Source organism: Panthera onca, chromosome B3 (assembly GCF_046562875.1).
Source record: "Panthera onca isolate mPanOnc1 chromosome B3, mPanOnc1 haplotype 2, whole genome shotgun sequence".
Lineage (NCBI taxonomy): Eukaryota > Metazoa > Chordata > Mammalia > Carnivora > Felidae > Panthera > Panthera onca.
In genome coordinates this window covers 41161971-41181368 of record NC_138344.1, presented here as the reverse complement: position 1 = coordinate 41181368, position 19398 = coordinate 41161971, and the positions used below count along the sequence as shown (strand labels likewise).

Sequence of the window (19398 nt, the reverse complement as noted above, 5' to 3'; positions counted from 1 at the left end):
AGGTACTGGGCTGTCTCTGAACTTCATCCCCAGTTGTGCTGACTACCTACTCAGGAGGCAGCTCCCTTCACTTATAAAATGCTAGCTTAAAATTACATGACCTTGAAAATTTTAAAAACACATTTAAAAGCACAGAATAAAAGGTAACTTTCATAGGTAGGACTGATCAAGTTCAGCACTTCCACTATAGATATATGACAGTGTGAAAACTTTCTACTACAAAAGAACTAGAAATTCTGGAGACGAGAGCTAGGCCACACTTCATCCTCAAGTGAAAGGATGTGGTAGAAAAAAAAGCAACAGGGAGACCACAAAGACGTTTGTCTCTTCTTGGCTTTTAGATGAAGAAAAAAAAAGTTTTTAGCAAGAGTATAGCCCTTTAATACTGTCCCCTCCTGAAGGTTTGGGGTTCAAATTAACACCATCTATAAGGTGTAAGAACCCCCTCAGCTGAATGAACCTCAGGTTCCATATCACAACTGGATCTGCCATTATTCAGCTAAGGGTATCTGATTACATTTAAGATTATTTCTAGATCTCTTTCTCAAATGAACAACTGCCAATGAACCAGATTACTCCTAAACTATCGCCTATGATTCCTATAATTGAAAGTTGACTCATTACATTCAAATTGCCAGAATATCAAATAGTGCCTTAATGAAGAGTAAAGGCAATTTCTAAAAGTAATCTAACTTTCTAGGAGAATAAATTACCTGAACAGGTACTTTTAATGGTAGAAATAGTGTATTCCATTTATAAACTCTATCTGATCCTAACAAATATTAATTTAAAAGAAGACAAATATCCTTTACACTTAAGTATAAAAGTTTGAAGTTTCATTACCTTCTCCCCTGGGTTGCTACTATAGAACATTACACACGGGTATAACTCTGCCGCGTCCACATCTTCAAAAGCCAATTTGGGTTCCTATAGTGTGGCAGAGGAGATGAAAACACATTTTTTAAAAAAATATGGAATATCTAATTACATTAAGACTCAAAGCTCTTATGAGACAGAACACAATTTATAAGATCAAATCTCAACCCTGCTAACCAAGAAAATTCCACATATAACTAATGATCCTGATTTGTTCATCTGCTTCAAAAATCTTACTGGGAATTTACTATCTTTCTGTTGTTTGTGTGGTCCTGGTAAATACTAAAAGAACCAAAAGGTATTAGAGAAAAAGCAAAGGGTGGATAACATATTAATTGAGTAATCAGCACTTAAATAACTGAGTTGAGTGTAAATAAAAAACAAGAAAACATGCAATGCTTGTCAATGAGTTTCAGTACCTCTCCATTTTTCCCAAAGGAAATGGTTCTGGCTTCCATGTCTAACACACAGGTAATGAAATCTCCTTGAGTAAAACTGGACAACGTCAGAGTCTGTTCTCCATTGTGATAGAGGTTACCACTGTAGGCCCGGTACAGCCACATATCGGAGGTAGTACGGTGGTTAAAGTCATGTACTGGCCAGCGAGAAACTCCAACACACGTGCCTTCATTACCTCTGTTTTCCTTCACAATGTAAAACTAAAATGAAAATGGTAATGTTCACTAATATCCAGAAAACTTGTTTATGTATAATTAACTGTATAAACCAATACTGGGGAATATGCTCACAAGTAACATTGATGCATTTATGGGAATACGGTAAGTTCATTTTCAGCCCAAGTGAAAATAACATATAAATGAAACAACTTCATCATTTTATAAAATAAATGAAAATTCACTAGACTAGAACAATTCTAACTCATTAAAACATAGTTACAGTATTATTTGGAGAAAAGAGAGAGAGACAAGTGGGAAAAGATGGTGCTCTGGTGCCTGGCGGGCTACAGAGTTACAGGTGTTATGAAACAGCAGGTAAAGTGCTATCTGTTGAGAGAGATAAAAGTTACCTATGGAATTCAAAAGTAACAGATCCAACCATAGGAGAGTTAGTTCACTGACTCCAGTGACTGCTTTAGGCCTTGTTAGCTAAAGTGAGTCAAAAAGAGGATAAAGTTTGTAGTGTGCTCTCTTGTAGGCGGGAAGAGAAAGGGGCCCAAACATCCTTATAAAAAGGCTTTGGATGGGCCAAATAATAAAAATTAACTTGCAGTTGCCTCTCCTCTGGGCAGGAGGGGGAAGAGTTCAAATTTCCCTGAAGGAGAGTTCTGGGTAGATCAAAAATATTAGAAGTTTGTGTTGCTTTTTCCTCCAAGAGGAAAAAAAGATCAATCAGTTCCCAGAGCTAGAGCAAAGCTTTAAATAAACAAAAAAGAAAAAAGAAATGAAAATACAAACACCTCTCTAGATATTTTCTTTAGCCTAGATGATTCCACTGCTGTAGCAGTGGCCCTGACCCAATGAATTACCCTAAATTTACTGCTAGGGCTTTGAGTAAACCTAAAATCTGAGAGTAAAAGTAAATTTTTAAAAAAAGCATTTGCAAGTGTTCTGTGGCTACTGCATCTGGATGTATGATAAAAATTGATGTAAAATTAATAAATCCTAAGGGATCATCCTGATCAGTGAAAGCTGCAAAAGAAAAATTGTTAGGGAGATCCAACTTCCATGTTTTCTACCACTAGTGGGTAAATTTAAACTCTTTTGAGTATTGGAAACAAAAATAAGTTTCCATAACTGATGATTTTTGCCTCTGGAAAAAGAGAGACCAAATAAAAAGAGTGGTAATCTCCAGAGAGAGATACACAGATATACTTTCAGAGTTTTAAAAAGCAGTTTTACTTGCCATTGAGTTCTTGTAAAATCTGATATCTGACTCTTAGAGGCTAATGATTTTCCAACCTAAATTTTGACTGGCGAAATTTGGACTCTAAAGACTGACAAGGCAAAAAAACAAAAACAAAACAAACAAAACCACCTACAAAAGTATTACTTGTCACTTTGACTTAAAACACAGCAGTTTGGTCTTACAAGCATCTATGCTTCATTGCTGCCAAAAAAGTTGCTTAGCTTTTTAGAATCCTGAATTTATAGATCCTAATTACCTGGACCTGACTCTAATCTAAAACCTGAAATTATCTGCCTTGGGCTGTTTCAACCTAACATGAGCTATGCTCAACTTAAAAGCAGAAACTGGCCCAATGAACAAAACCTAAATTCTGGGACTGTTGTAGATTTAGGACTCCTCTGTGGGGCCAAAAACTATGAAAATATCATCGATTCTGCTGGACTGTCCAGGTCACTTGCAGATACCCCTGGGTAAGGGCTTTTTCTTTTATGGAACCATCTAAATTTGAACTAATTGGCTCCATATTTCTGAAAAAAGAAAATGATTATACTCCTAACTTGCAATTCCTGCTCAAAATAGAAAGTTGGAGGAAGGCATACCCCAGGGAGTATAACCCTGCCATCCACTCTTAATTAACTGGACTGTCAACCTCTTCTTGGGGACATCCCACTGCTGTTGACTTATGTTCAGGTTTTTGGATTAGTTGCAGTTTGCAACAACAGACTGATAGCTTGACTACATGTCACATCTTTCTTCTGATACACTTATTTTAGTAAGGCCTTTTATTAAAAGAAGCTCTCGCAGAAAGAGATTTATCTTTCTAGGCTGCTAACTAGATAAATGATTAGGATAAAAGAGGAGGTTTTTAAACTTTCTATTTTGAAATAAAAAAATTTTTTAACTGGGCTTTTGTCCTGACCAATCTCCTAACTAACTCTTCTGGTTAAGTTGTATGAAAATGTTTTTGTGTGAAAATTCTTTTGTCCTTGCACCCAACCCTTCTGGACAAAAGGTCTAAATGAAGATAAAAAAAAATGATCGAAAAAATCTGAAGTTATAATTACTAAATGAGACATACTGATTTTAGAATAAGGGGGAAAAAAAACAAAAACCCAGACCCTTGGGAAGTGTGGAGGAGTGGGGAAGGCATTAATGATCTTTGTTTTTGAGAACTCCTTCTCTTTAGAGGAGAAAAAAATCCACATTGTCTTGAAGGCTACTGTGAGTACTTCATATTCAACCTGACTGCTGAGCCTCCCATTACAAATCACAGGCTGTAAGAAACAGGGGGTGGCTGGCCCCAGCACCTGCACATTTCCAGCACACCTCTAGATGTCATCATGCTCTTCAGGCAGATAAAGTGAAGTCAGAGAAAAACAAAACCATTTAAATGGCTGCCTTTAGGCAGTATCTGAGTCCCACTGACTCTAGATTATTCAAACTGCACTGGGAATAGAGAGTGGGGGGCCCTCTGGTGGAATGTCACAATGGGGCCCTGTTAACATGTTCTGCTTAACCTGATTAGGGGTATCCTAACAATTATAAACTCTTTGTTTCCAGGGATAGCATGTATGCCTTCTAGAATTGTATTTCTTGTGTGTACACCCTATCATGACACTACCTGAGCCCTGGACTGGCCAGAGGTGTGCTGTGCTGAACTGATGCCTAAGTGAGTTAATATAAAAACTTAAAGACAAATCTACATGGCTTTCTATGATAGACATTTATGGTTAATGAGATTTGTTTTTAACTAGCTAAGTCTAAAACCACCAAGGAAGAATAAGTGAAGTCAATAGTACAGGCTGGTCTCACCCTGTTGCCTGGCGTCCTACTGATAATAATATACTATATATATTATATATAGTATATACTATATACTATAAATATATAAATATAAATATATATAAATATATAAATATAAATATATATATATAAATATATATAAATAATATATATACTATATACTATAAATAATATAGTATATACTATATATATATAACATATATATGTATATATATGTATATATATATATATACACACACACACACTATATAATTTTACTATAAAGAGACTATGGCCAAGAGCCAACGGGGTCAACTGTGACAAAAAGGAATTAATATAGCAGAGACTGCCATCCATAGAAAGGCCTGCTTGCAATGTTGGTCCTTGGCTGGCATCTGGAACTAGAATGATAACCAGTTCCCTTCAGTGATAAAAACTTTACAAGGGGTAGCTCATTGTGCCTAGACTGTTTTGTACAACGTTATAGTTTAACATAAACACCTGCTTTCCTTCTGGGAATCTAAAATTTTAGTGTATGTCAGAGGGTGACCAGCACCCAATAAAAATCTTGGGCATGGAATCTCTAATGGGGTTTCCCAGGCAGAAACATCACATCATTATTGTATTTTCATGGCTGAGTATGATCTCTGTGATCCCTCATGAGAGGGATTATCATAATTTTTTAAGTGTTCATTTAAAAAAAAAATTCAGGTAACTTTAGAACACATTATAGAAGTTACAAAAATAATAGAGTTCCTGTATACCTTCATTCAGTTTCCATTTATGTTAACATCTTACATAATGATAAAACATTTACATATGATTCTTTTTTTTTTAAGTAGGCTCCATGCCCAACATAGGGCTTGAACTCACAACCCTGAGATCAGGAGTTGCATGCTCTACTGACTGAGCCAGCCAGGCGTCCCTACATACGATTTTTAAAAACTTTTTGATACATATTTTTGGCAAGAACATTTTTTGGTAAGGACTAAAACACAAAATGCTAAAAACTACTTGGAATTCTACATACCTTCCACTGATAGCATCCAGAAGTTACTCCAGTTGATGCCAATCCATATCCTTTTCCTCCACTGCCATGAGTTAAAATCTGTCCATTCTCCACTAGACAACACTGAGCTTTCTCTGGATCAAAGGATACTTCTTGTATAGGAAGATTCTCATCTTCTTCCTCTAACTCTCCCTGCTTCTACCAAAAAGGAAGCTGGATCAGTATTTTGGAATAATTCAGATCTCAGTTAATATATATTCTAAGACTCTTTGGTTTGATTTCACACCAAAGAGTGTGAATATATATTCTAAGACTCTTTGGTTTGATTTCACAAATATTTATGAAGTATCTACCATGTACCAGGTACAATGTAAGCAAGGAAACTCAATGATAAATACAGCGGGGTCCGTGCATAAAGCTTACGGTCCAATTAGGGGTCAAAGAAATAAGTACCACCAGTACTGTGGAGAATAACAAGAGTTACATGCAAGTATTGCAGAAACAAAAAGGTTTAAGTGTCTAAACATGCTTGGGAAAGAGAAGGAAAGCATTCAAAAGAGGAGGACTTCTGAGGTGAGTCCTAAATGATGAGGCATTCAGCAGATGGTCAAAGAAGAGGAAGACATTTAGGCAGTATATACACCATGGTGCCAAGGCATGGAGGTACAAAAGAGTTCAGTGATCTATGATAATTGTAAGCAGTGTGGAATGTCTAGAGGATGAGACAGCAAAAAAGGAGGCTAGAAAGAGAAAAGAGAACATCATGGAATGCCTTGAACGCCATTTTAAGTTTGAACCTAACAGATAACAGGGAGTGCCTACACAAATTTATATAGAGAATCTCTAGTCAGATGTGTGTTTTAGAAACATTGTTCTACCAGGTGTATATAGGATGAAGGCAGAGAGATCAATCAGAAGATTATCACAAGAGTTCAAGTAAAAAATACTGAGAACTTGAACTTATTAATTCATTCAATGAGTATTAAGTATCTACTGCTATACCAGGTCCTATATATTCAGCAGTATATTAGATAGATAGAGATAAGATCTCTGCTCTCACAGAACTTATATTATATATGTTACATATTATATATTAATTATAAAAATATGATATATATTATATTTATTAACTATAATATATTATATTATATATATATTAGAACTTACATTTTAGAAGGTAGAGATAGAAGATAAATAAAAAATATCAGGTAATAAGTGCTAGGTTAAAATTAAAGCAAATCATGTAACAGAGTATGTGACAACTAACTCTAGATTGAGGATAAGGAAAGGACTCTCTGAAGTGGTAATTGAGACCTGAATAGTAAGAAGAACTTGACATCTGAAAAACCTATGGGGGAAGTACTCTAGGTAGAAAGAATAGCCATGCAAAGCATAAACGAAGGAACAAACTTAGTGTGTTCAAGAAACAGGAAGAAGGCAAGTTGTTCTGAGTGTAGTGAGCAAAGGGGGGAGAACAAATAGTTCTAGATTTTATCCCAAGAATGATGAGAAACCAGTGGAAGGTTTTAAGCACAGGACCAACATGCTATGACTTACAATTTAAAAGATCATTCTAAATCCCATGCAGAGAAAGGACTATAGGGAATTAAAAATGAAAACAAAAAGGCCATTTAGGAGACTACTGCATAGTCCAAGTCAGAGATGATAGTGGCTTGGAACAGGGTGATGGCAGAGAAATGAGGAGGTGGGCAAATTCAAGTTATATTTTACAAAGGAAACAATAGGACTTGGAGATTGTATGGAGGGAGAAAATGGGGGGCGGGAGGGTAGTGGTGACAGAAAGAGGATAACATCTAGGTTTTTTTAGTCAAGTCACTAACTAGGAAGATAGGAAAGCTGAGGAAGGAACAGGATCTGATAGAACTAAAAATGCTATGAAGTATGAGATGCCTACTAGACTATTATTCAAGTGGTAAGGCAAGTAGAAGATGGATATGGTAGCCCAGAATTCAGGGAAAATGTCAGAACTGGAATTAAAAATTTGGGAAGCAACAGCATATGTGTCTGAATAAGGTTTTGTTGGGTGCAGGAAAGGGAATGGGGATGATGGTGAGAAAAAGAAGGGGTCTTGGGAGGCCTGGGATAATCTAACACTTAAACAGAAGAGGGAAGAACCAATAAAAAAGAATGAGAAGAGGTCACTGTACTGAGATAGAAGGAAAACCAGAAAAAGTGTGGACTCAAAAAACCAAGAGAAAGATTAAGGTAGCTAAATGAATGGATTTAAGAGCTATATAGGAAGTAAAATCAATGGGGCCCAATGACTATGTGGATGGGGAGACATCAGGAAAATCCAGAATTCCCAAGAATTCAGGTTTGAAATGCTATGTGAATGATGGTGCCATCAATTAGAAAATGGGACAGGGAGAAAAGTATAAAGATTTGATGGGGAGACACCTGGGCTAGCATTTAAGTTTGGAAGGCACTGCATACAGGTGAAAATGGTCCTGGATATACTGAGGCTGTTGGAAAAGCTAAGACTGGAACTCTGAGGGACAGCAGTGTTTGGGATGGAGGCTAGGAGAACGTGGCACCAAAGAAGAGATGCTTCTAGAGGGAACCAAGGATTGGCAGAGGACTAGAGATGTAGAATAAGGTAGTTTTGAAAACAATAGAAGGCCAGAGTTTCCAGAGATGGAGTAAGATGTGGACAAAAAAGTGTATCCTATATTTAGCAATTGGCACTTACCTTTGTCATTTAATTTCGGTGTTCTGATGGAAGATCAACAATTGAGTTGAAGAGAAAATGAGAACTAAGGAGTGGCCCCAACATGTATAAAATTGCTTTTCTGAGAAGCTTAGCAATGAAAGAAAAGACGGGAACACGGGAGGCTTCTTGGTAAAAAGGAGTTTGGGAGGGTGGGAATTAGAGATGTTTATAAGCTGAGAAGAAAGAACCAGAGGAGAAGAAGAAAGTGCAGAGAGAATATGGAGTAACTGGTAGAACCAAGTCCCTCAGAGAAGAAGGGATCCAGAGACAGGAGACAGGCAATTTACTTGTGTGCTCTAAAAATACCTTTTTGGAAGAATCGCTTACCTGTAACTTTATTTCTTGTTCTTTTTCCTTTATCTGAATAGCATGTTTGGCCTGAGCAATGGGTGTCTCCCACATACAGTCCGACAGAAGAGAAAAGAGGCGTTCAACAACCTATTTATTGAAGGAAAAAGAATGATGAAATTAGTAAAGGTTATTTTAAGTAATATTAGAAAAGATAAATCATGTAAGTAATACTAAGTCACATGTAAAATTTCATCATACCAAAGTCAACAACTACTTTCAGTGGTTGGCTGTAATTTAAATATCTTGTTTCTAGAAAGATCGCTAATCCACTAGAAAGTGGGTCCCACTACCCTCATGTTTCTTCACTACATGGACCTCTGATGAAGACACACAACCTCACACACTTCTCTCTCTAAAGGCCCAAACCTAGGAAGAAATTCCACAGATCTTCCTTTCCTTCTGACCTTTTAAGTATTCACTATCTCCCTACTCCTCACACCCATAACTTAATTTCTCTTTCTCCTTGCTTGGAAATTAAATAATAAAGTAATTTCAGAAGGAGAAGTCTAGCTATCAAATAAATGATACATTTACAACTGAAGAGACTATAATTTAGATTTTGGAAAAATAATGTTACAGATGTGAAAAGTATCTTCTAACAGCTTTAAAAATAGAAACCTGAGCCATTTGATCATCTTCTACGCCAGATTCACAAGCTGGTAGCACAGCCTCAAGGACATGAAGTGCAAGGAGCCTTGTTCTTAGGTTACCAACGAGAGGAATACCTGGGGAGGGAAAAGACATTTTCTTATTATCAGTGTGACTTAAATTCAAAGTGTAAATGAGGGGCGCCTGGGTGACTTAGTTGGTTAAGTGTCTGACTTTGACTCAGGTCATGATCTCATGGTTCGTGAGTTCGAACCCCATGTAGGGCTCTGTACTCCAGCTTGGAGCCTGGAACCTGCTTCGGATTCTGTGTCTCCCTCATTCTCTGCCCCTCCCCTACTTGTGCTAGGTCTCTCTCTCTCTCTCTCTCTCTCTCTCTCTTTCTCTCTCTCTCTCTTTCTTTCTCAAAAATAAACATTTTTTAAAAAGTGTAAATGGGGCACCTAGGTGGCTCAGTCGGTTAAGCGTCTGACTTTGGCTCAGGTTGTGACCTTTTTGAGTTGGAGCCCTGCATCAGGCTCTGTGCTGACAGCTCAGAGCCTGGAGCCTGCTTTGGATTCTGTCTCCCTTTCTCTCTGTCCTTCCCCCACTCTCACTTTCTCTCTCAAAAATAAACATTAAGAAATTTTTTTAAAAAGTGTAAATGAACTTCTTGAATAAACATATTTGAGGCTCCTAAGCATTTATGGGTGGAATGGACAACACTTCAACCTATTATCACAAGAATTCTGGACTTAGCCCAGACCCACTAATGTACATGAATATTCATGTTTATGTCTCAGTTTTTCTGTATATAAAAGGGAACAGCACTATAATAACTACCTGTGCCAGGTACTATGCTATGCATTTCACACACATTAACTCTATTGATCTTCATAAATCCTACATCACATTCCTGTTTTATTGATGAGGAAAGTGAGGCTGAGAGAAGTTAAGTAATGTGACCATAGCTCAGTAGAGGCAGAAGGAGAATTTTAAACAGGTCTGTTAATCTCTAAAGCTCAGGTTTTCATATCCTTTCATTGCTTCTCCATCCATGCCCTGACTGCCTCACAGAGACTGTTCGGATTAATGGGGAGTAAGCAGTTTGTACTTTTCTGAAGTAAGCAAAAGCAGAGTCAGAATAATGATGCTCTTTTTTATACCTACTACGACAACAAAACCAGTTAAAAATAAATGAATATCTGGTTTTTTCTTTATGCTCCAAGACTTTAATATTATATAAGCTTCACCTTATTAAATGAGAAAAAAGCCTGTTATAAGTTATACGAGTTAAGAAAAACTAGCAAAGTATATTGAGAACGTATACATATAAAACAACACGTACCATGGAAAATTAAATTTGTTTTAGCCTATTTAAGAAAGACTAGGGATGATAAAAAAGTTCCAGAATGCAGAGTAGTAATGGTTGAGTAACACTGTGAATATAGTGAATGTCACTGAATTATACACTTAAATAATTAAAAGCTGTACATTTTACACCATTGCAAATTTTATATATATTTTACCACAATTAAAAAAAAACTGGAGGGTGGGGCACCTAGGTGGCTCAGTCATTTAAGTGTCCGACTTGGGCTCAGGTCATGATCTCATGGTTCATGAATTTGAGCTCCACATGCCTCTCTCTCTCTCTCTCTCTCTCTCTCTCTCTCAGTTCTCTGCCCTTCCTCCGCTTGTGCTCTCTCTCTCAAAATAAATGAATAAACTTAAAAAAAAAAAAAAAAAGAGTAGGAAAGGACTGACAGTAATCTATGAAGGCTGACCAGACTTTTAGACTAAGAACCTGGAGTTAAGCTTATTACAAAGAGCTCACATAGAGAGCATACAATCAGAAGTTACAATCAAGACAACAGAAATCATATTATGATTAGAGAGAATGGACAATCAGATCTGCATTTTGATAATCCAACAAGTGACATCAAAATCTGCGCCAATTATTAAACAGGATGTTCTCTGCTTATTTTTATTATGGTAATCCAAACAAATAGAGCCAAGTTCTCTTTAGATTAAATCCATAATCTAGCCTGGTGCTACTTTCTATTAATTCCTATCAATTTTTACTCCTGAAATTGGACTTTTCTTTTGACCAAGTAAGTACTCAGAAAACAAAAGTCTTGAAATCAAGGTCAAATATTCAATGTTGTTAAAGTGCGGTATTATCTGAATAAAATACACGTAATGTATAAAAACACTCTAAAATAAGGCAAAAGTCATATACCTGAAGAACACTTCTGAGATGCTATGTTTAGAAGCACCTCTGTCCATTTTGGGGAAGCCATTTTTGATTGAATTGCTTTTGAAGATACAACTCTGCGAAGAAAAACTAAAAAATCCCCCAGATGCAGTTCTGCTGCATGTTGTTTCCTAAGAGCAGCTGAAGAGTAAAGAGAAAAGTTTACATTACAACCAAAAATCAACAGGAAAAAGTCATACCAAGTAACTTGCATTTAGATTGTAGTTAGCCCAAACCTAATTCAAAATCTAAGTTGTCAGTTGGCTGCTGAATTTTTAAAACTTAAAGAACAGCATGGGGAAAGGTCAGAAAACAAAGCCGAACTTAAAAACATTTTTTACATCTGTGTACAATAATAGTGAGGTTGCTAGAACAAAGTATGTGTACTTGGTTTTGTGCATTTTTTTTTTACTGCTATTTTAAAATGCAACAGTTCTCTATCCAAGTCTAGAGTTCTATGAGGTAGAATCTGAGAGAAATGGTCTGTGAACCCCCTAAAGTTGTATGAAAATTGTGTGTACATTTGACTAGTAAAAGAGTTCACAACTTGATTCACATTTTCAAAACGTCTGTGACCTCCCCCAGCCCCATCAAATTAAGAATCACATCCCTAAAGAAGACTTTGTGTTTTCAGATTCTACAAAGAAACACATTTCTAAGGCTGTGTCTGGTTTGCCTGAGCACCAACTCCATGTATATCTCTTATATAAACTTGCTCTAAGCAATCTTCTCGGTTTTTCCACCAGTATCAGTACCGGCTTCTCTCCTGTCGCCCCTCTCATAGTTTCCCTCCACCCTGTGCATTTTTAGGCCAGAGGACTGTCTGGTCTTCCTATAACACACCACGTTCTATCATCATCCATCACCCTTCACACCCTCTCAGCCTGGCAAATCCTACTCAAAGCCAAGAGGAAGAAGTATGCCAGTGAGGCAGTTGCCCAGAATATCAATCTCTACAGGGCACTAAAACATATAAAATCATAATGATTTGGAGGCAAGTATTATACACAGCATTCCTTTCAGGGAGATCCTGGCATGTCAAATTAAGGAATAGACAGACGAGTCACTTAGAAGGAGACCCCCGCACCAAGGGCACCACACTTAAATGGCCAGCAATCTACTTTCACAGACATCTTGTCATAACTAGAGGACATCTGTTCTGCTGAGATGGGTGTGCATGTCTATGACAGAATTAGAACGCTGGTGACAATGAGAGACAATTGTACTCCTCTGCTACAATTCCTCTACATGGTCCTCTACCTCTTCTTTACTTAAATGCTAATAAGCAAATATTTTTATAATATCAGTATGAAGAATATAAAGTTATTAGCCTGAGCTGGATACCCACATACTACTCCAACCCTGTTCCTACACATTCTTCAAAATCCAGTTCAAGAGCTACCTCTTCTATGAAGCCTTCTCTCTTGGTAGAGATCCTTGGGAAAATCTGTTATGAGGGCTCTATCCTACTCCCCATCCTCACTCCCAGCAAGTATCTCTGTAACATGATACTAAATTAGTTAATTAGTTAAATTAATTAAGTTTGGAGACCTTAAATAGAAAGATGGTTAATACAACTTGGAGATGGTATGTGTTTCAGTACCAATACCAGTTTGAAATCAAAGGTACACCTTACTTTCAGTTAAGTATTTTAGAGTGTCTGTGGGGTTATTAATAGCTGGCCACTGTTGACTTGCATCAGTCTCACTCCCAGCCATCCCCATGAATAGAGATGGTGCAACAGCCCTCTCTCTAGGACGACCTGAGAGGAGTGGATGTGAATCCCATCTGCTCTTACACCTGCTGAGATGCACTTATGGAAGAAGTGCTTCTTTCTTTACTGGATATGGAAGGGCCCAGTTTTCCTAGGGGCCTATAAGTTGAGAAGTAACTCTATTAGGTCTTCCCTGCTGTCCATATGTGCAGTACTCAGCACTGAGTGGTGAGAAACTATTACCTTAATCACCCTGTATCCCTCACTGCATCTCAGAAAAACAGGAGGAGGCATTAAAAGCTTGTTTATTTTACCATGCCTTGTGAGTCTGGCATGGTCTTTGTAGAAGTACCACACTCTTTATATAAACAGGAAGAAGGAATGTGACACAGGGGTAGCCCCTCAAACCAAAAGCTAGTCCTTAATTAGACTCATATATCCTCCTAGATTCTGACTTAAGAGATTTAGCTATTTCTTCTGAGCTTCTTGTATTACAGTGTAATTATTTGTCGACATGTCTGCCTCTCTGGTTACCTTAGAAGGTCTCTAAGGGTAGAGACCATGTTTTATCATTTTTGTATCCACAGGTATTTCCTCTATCCACCCACCTATCTACACAATATTATTTAAATATTACTTTATTTAATTTTAATATTATTTAGTACAGAATTCCAGTATTAATATTAACATCCACATTCATAGCTCTCACTACGTGCCAGACACTGCTCTAAGTGCTTTACATGCATTTAATTAGTCTTCAAACACTCTAAGGAGGTTGGTTCTATTATCCTTATTTACAGATGAGGGAATTGGGGGCACAGAAAGGTTAAGTAACTTGCTCTCTCTCCATCCATTCATTCATCTGGCTGGCTAGCTAGCTAGCCAGCCAGCCAGCCAGCCATCTTGGTCCAGAGAGGATTTAAGGTCTCCCAGAGTTTATTACAGTAATAAGACATGGTAGTTTCATAAAAATCTCTTTAAGAAATGGCCAATCTTAAACCTTTATTCCTTAATTATGTAGCAGATATAGGAAGTACTTCTACTGTTCAGGGTTAAATTCTAACAAAAATACAATGTTCACTATAGTTTTATAGTTTTTTAAAGCTATGAGCAGATGGTCATAGTATAGCAACCAAATAACTGACAACTAAGTATAATAAGAATTTTTTTTTAGTGACCAGGAAACATAACAGCCTAGCAAGAAGTTCAGCTCCTTTAATTTTAACCTTGTTTCCATATATGAAAACCTGTGTTCCTGAGGGAACACTTAAGTCAAGACTATGGTTAAAGATGGGTTGTCAGGATCAAATGCTAAGAAAACAGAACCTGGGGGAATCAGTCACCTAGAACCTCTAGATTCTAGAACCAGGACAGCCAAGGACAAGCTGAACTTAGGGAATAGTATGGTTGCTATATCAGGGTTAACAGAGTTTAGAGAAGAGGTTCAGTCAGCAGCTCATCGAAATCACACTTATTTGGAGAGCAAAAGAGTTTATAAATGAGTAAATGAAAATTCTTTCTAAAAAAATTCTTTCACGCCTCACAACAGAAAGCAGTCTACATTCTAATATCCACATGAGGACTCAATAAATGCTTGTAAATAATGACAAAAAAAGGGTTTATGCTACCTCTGAAATCTCTCTTCTCAGTTTCTCCACTGGAGTCAACTTTTCTTTCTTCTTCTTCACCCTCTTCTCCTTCCCCTTCTCCAAAAGAGGCCATAAGTAGTACACCAGCTTGGGACAACAAATTCTTCAACTGACTACAGAGTAGATCCAACAAGGACTGAACTACTTTGGGGCTCAGTTTATCAGCGTAAGTCCTACATGAAGTAACAGGGAAAAAAAAGGGTAATAACATAGTAGGGTAAATGTACTTAAACACATAAAGGACACGAGGGGGAAGTGGAAATTACTCAAATGAGAAAAGACCAGGTCCCATACAGTTCCATCAAGACATCTATGATGCTCACCCTGTAGTGATAGCTAGAATTTGGAGCAATCTTGTACTAGCCACTTTTAAAGCCGTACTAAGCTGAGAAACACCCGTCTTTGGCAGTAACTGCAGAGGCTGTCCCAGCATGGTGTCTGTACCACATAACTGCGACAATACGTTTAGCAGACCAGTGGAAATTGCCAAAGAAACATCCACTGGTTGATAGTGAACGCTCAGAGCAAAAACTGTAACCAAAAGGAGACGTTGCTGGGCTTCTAGAAAAAAAAGAAAGAAAAACAATTGGGAATTTTCTTTGAAGTAAACAACACACTAAAACAAAGCATATTCAAAAATATAAATGGTAATGTGGAACACCACTACATTTTCAAATATGTATTCTTTTACATGTAAATTGACCTATTAATGTTAAAACAAGATATAGAACATTAAGTATCTAGCATAAAATGTAATCTGCATCTTATATTTGTGGGGGCAGTTACTCACCAATGTGATGCTTATTTGCCTGTAGAGCTCTCTCTAGGGTAGCAGACAACTGTTGATAAATCTTATGCACAGCCACCTGGATTTCAATCTGAATATTTCTTTTAGCTGCTCTGATCCCATCCTGAATAAAGATTTACTTTTTCTATTAGTAACAATGACACCTCCTACCCAAATAAAAGTAATAGGATTTTATCCTACTCTGTGCTAGAGCCCTATGGCAGTTTTTAATTATTCAGTATGGTTCAATATATAAAAGCTTTATAATAAATTTATATTTAAATGCTTGACAATTCCTGATTCTATATATTCTTTCTCCTTTCCCACAAAGCAATTTTTCTTCTCTAAATATGGAAGACATAAAGATAACACTCAAAAAAATTTTTTTCAAGTCATCAGAGAAACTGGGTAAAATGATAAAAGTATAAATGTAAATTCTGGAAACCCATCCTCCCAAACACCAATCCCTATCCCAAATTAGATCTATCTCTATCCAATTTGGCTAAGGGTTATGACAACTGAGCCAGCAGAGGATCTAAAAAAACAACAGTACCATAGTTCACCTAATCTCCACTATACTACTATTACTCAGGAAACTAAACGACTTAGATAGCTTTAAGAGTCATTTAAAAGTCTTTATATTTTTAAATCTCAATGTTAAACACCAGAAACCTTAGCATTATTAAACTGATGTTAAAAAAAAAAATGGCCAGAATCTGAATATACTGCAAGGTGCATCCTCACACGCCAGATCTGTCACCTACCTGATAGTGATGCAATCGGCCACTCTCTCCTTTGGCTCCTGCATGTCCCACAGTGCCTAAACCAAAACACCCTGCTAGAAACTGCAGCCTCACAGACGTGAGCAGTGTGGATGACTGGAAGCCCAAGTTTGATCTGCTTCCTGTCAGAGAGATGCTTCCTTTTTCCTCCATCCCAGACAACAGAACGAGGATCTGGTGAAGTGCTTCTAAACGTAGCTTGAGAAAAGCAAAATAAATATATTTTAGAGTTCTTCACTGAACTGAGACACAAAGGAATTCCAACACAGATAATATACTTAGCACAGAAAATCCTGACGTTTCTTAGGGCTCTATTCTATTAAAGTAAACATTTATTTTATCATTAAAATCAAAATATTTCTAAAAACTCTACTAGCATACTTCAGTAATTAAGAGGCTACACAGGACAATGAGGAAAGCAGATCTGGATGTATGAGACCTAATTTCAAGGCCAGACTCTTCCATGTACTTTGTGGCCTTGGGAAATTCACTTAACTTTCTGAATCGCAGTTTCTTCATGTGTCAAATAAGGCTAATCCTATAGTACTTTTCTAACCTACTCACATAGCTACTGTGATGCTCATGAGGATGGATATATATATATATACAAAACCATAAAGTGTTATGATTATTGCTTCCTTCACTTACAGGGAAGTTAAATAGAATGAATAGTGTTTAGTTCAAGAATTAGAAAAAGAATTTCTGGAAGGTTTCTCTGTGGGTCTCTTGAACATCTGGCTCTCTCTTCCCTAGGAGGGCAAAACCTACCACTGTAGTCCATCAGCCTATCCCTCTTTTTTTTTTTTTCCAATAACTTTTTATTTTGAAATAACTGTACATTTAACAATAGTACAGATGGGTTGAAAACATGGTATAGATTATTCCTGTATGCCTTCCTCCTACTTTCCACTAATGTTACCATCTTAGGTGACTATGGTACATTTATCAAAACTAAGAAATGAACACTGGTACATCACTATAACTAAACTACAGACTTTATTTGGATTTTACCAGTTTTCCCAAAATGTTCCTTTTCTGTTCCAGGATCCAATCCCAGATACCATTTTGCATTCAGTTGTCATGTCTCCTTAGTCTCTTTTAGTCTGTCCCAGTTGCCATCTTTCCTTCCAAAGAGCTGTTCATGTATTTTACAGAATGTCCCACAATTTGGGCTTGCCTGATATTTTTTCATGACTGGACTAGAGTTATGGATTTAGGGGAAAATACTATAAAAGTCCTCTTCTCAACACATTATTTTCAGGGATGTATGATGTCACTATAACTTATTGTTGATAATGTTAATCTTGATCACTTGGCTAAGGTGATGTGTGTCAGGTTTCTGCAACGTAAAATTATTCATTTTTTTCCCTTTTCATACTCTGCTAGCTCCGAGACACTAAGTCCTGCTTACTTTAAAAGAACGGGAATTAACCTCCACATCCTAAAGGAAGAATATTAAAGAATTTGTGTACATGTTAAAACCAGAATAATAAATATTGTGAGGGAAATACTATGAGGCTACACAGGCATCTTAGGTCCCTTTAAAGTTCTGTTCACTAACTTCAGCATTCATCATTACTACTGTGGTGTCCTAATCTAGCCTTTTTTAAGTGGAGACAAATGGGTCAAAACCGGAGGCTCTAAGAAGCAGATGTATATGCTCACCAGCCAGTCTCATTTTAGTTTCTAGGAGACAAGGCAAGACTTAAGATTACAGTATCTTGCTCTAAGAGATGGCAATTAAAAATGCACTTTGTCCATTTCAAACAATATATTATGCCATTATATGATAGTGACATCAAAAAGTTCAGGTGCAGGAGAGGGAGAGGCAAAGAGTAGATGAAAAGGAAAAATTTTTTCTACTATTGTACAGTCAGTGATTACATTTAAGTTTCCACAGTGCCTCTTGAGGAGTAAGTATCAAAGACTTACTTCTGCCCTTAACTGCTGCTGTTCCATTGCAATGATAGAGGCCTGGGGACTCGTAGACATACTTTCTTCTGGCTCTTTAAAACCTGGAGCATTCCCCACATCTCCACTCACAAAGCTTACAACATTTTCGATCAAAGTGTGAACTCCCAAAGACTTGGTAAGATCAAAATCAGACTCAAAGGAGTAAGAGGAGTTGCATAACCAGTCTCTGCTATGTTTCAGGCGAGCCCAAGAGTCACTCAAGGATTCCAATTGACTGTGCATAGGACCTACATACAAACAGAACAAACATGTATCAATAACAACCAAGTAGAGCATACATTCTGAAACTAAGGGAGGGCTGAGTGCTGCTACCATACCAACTGGTGAGAAATGGACACTCAACGTTTGAATTACATGCATGCATTAAGTGAATCTGAGCAAAATGCTTTTGTAAAAACAAAAAACAAACAAAAACCAGAGCAATGTAAGAAAATAAAGGGAAAGCCCTGTTTGATGTATCAGTGTCTCTGAAAGCGCTTTAGCAACACACTGCCACAAGAAAAAGAAAGGCAGAAGCTGCTCTCAAAATGCTTAGCTTAAAATGCTCTGCGATATTAAACTAGACCATCATTTACGAACACAAAAGAACTAGGCACTTGGAACACTGCTCGTAAGACCTACAAGTACTAGAATTTCATCCAATTTAACATTATCATTGCAAAGAGTAAGTTAAGACTGAGCAAAGTGTCTACATATCTGCAATGAAACATTACCAAAAAATGGATATAGAAGGGCAAGTAAACTTATACAAAAAGGAGACACAAACATCACCCTTTGGGTTTCATTAATATAAGGAACACTTTCACTGTGTCATATGCATATTTACTGCATGTTGTGAAACTCCTATATAGAGGAAGCAAAGTTTCACAGACAAGAATATATGAGATTTGATGTAAAATGTTATCTATTTAAAATTACCAAGTGATGTCACAATAGTTGCTAAATATAATATCATTAGTTTTGCCAGTGGACATTTTCTAGACTAAACAGACTAAAACATTAGACAACAAATACGTTAGTATGTTTGAACACAACAAG

At 37.0% G+C, this 19398-nt stretch overlaps 1 protein-coding gene and 1 long non-coding RNA gene across 12 annotated transcripts in view; one reads left to right on the top strand and one right to left on the bottom strand.

Annotated features, from left to right (window-relative positions):
* HERC1 (HECT and RLD domain containing E3 ubiquitin protein ligase family member 1) overlaps positions 1–19398 on the bottom strand; it is a 186741-nt gene that overhangs the window by 61841 nt on the left and 105502 nt on the right. For 10 of the 11 annotated variants that reach the window (XM_081795857.1, XM_081795865.1, XM_081795861.1 and 7 more), the window contains exons 26-36: positions 18319–18587; positions 16369–16584; positions 15608–15728; positions 15141–15378; positions 14797–14990; positions 11440–11595; positions 9234–9340; positions 8592–8702; positions 5555–5731; positions 1296–1535; positions 844–927 (exon numbers count right to left, since the gene is read on the bottom strand). In XM_081795857.1, the coding sequence (XP_081651983.1) occupies positions 844–927; positions 1296–1535; positions 5555–5731; positions 8592–8702; positions 9234–9340; positions 11440–11595; positions 14797–14990; positions 15141–15378; positions 15608–15728; positions 16369–16584; positions 18319–18587 (1913 nt within the window). The remainder of the gene's footprint in view (positions 1–843; positions 928–1295; positions 1536–5554; positions 5732–8591; positions 8703–9233; positions 9341–11439; positions 11596–14796; positions 14991–15140; positions 15379–15607; positions 15729–16368; positions 16585–18318; positions 18588–19398) is intronic. The other variant, XM_081795860.1, reaches the window with a different exon arrangement.
* The window catches only part of LOC144616709 (uncharacterized), a 41245-nt gene that overhangs the window by 1328 nt on the left and 20519 nt on the right, over positions 1–19398 (top strand). Inside the window, exons 3-4 of the long non-coding RNA XR_013556321.2 lie at positions 4303–4411; positions 8633–8741. This is a non-coding gene — a long non-coding RNA (uncharacterized LOC144616709). The remainder of the gene's footprint in view (positions 1–4302; positions 4412–8632; positions 8742–19398) is intronic.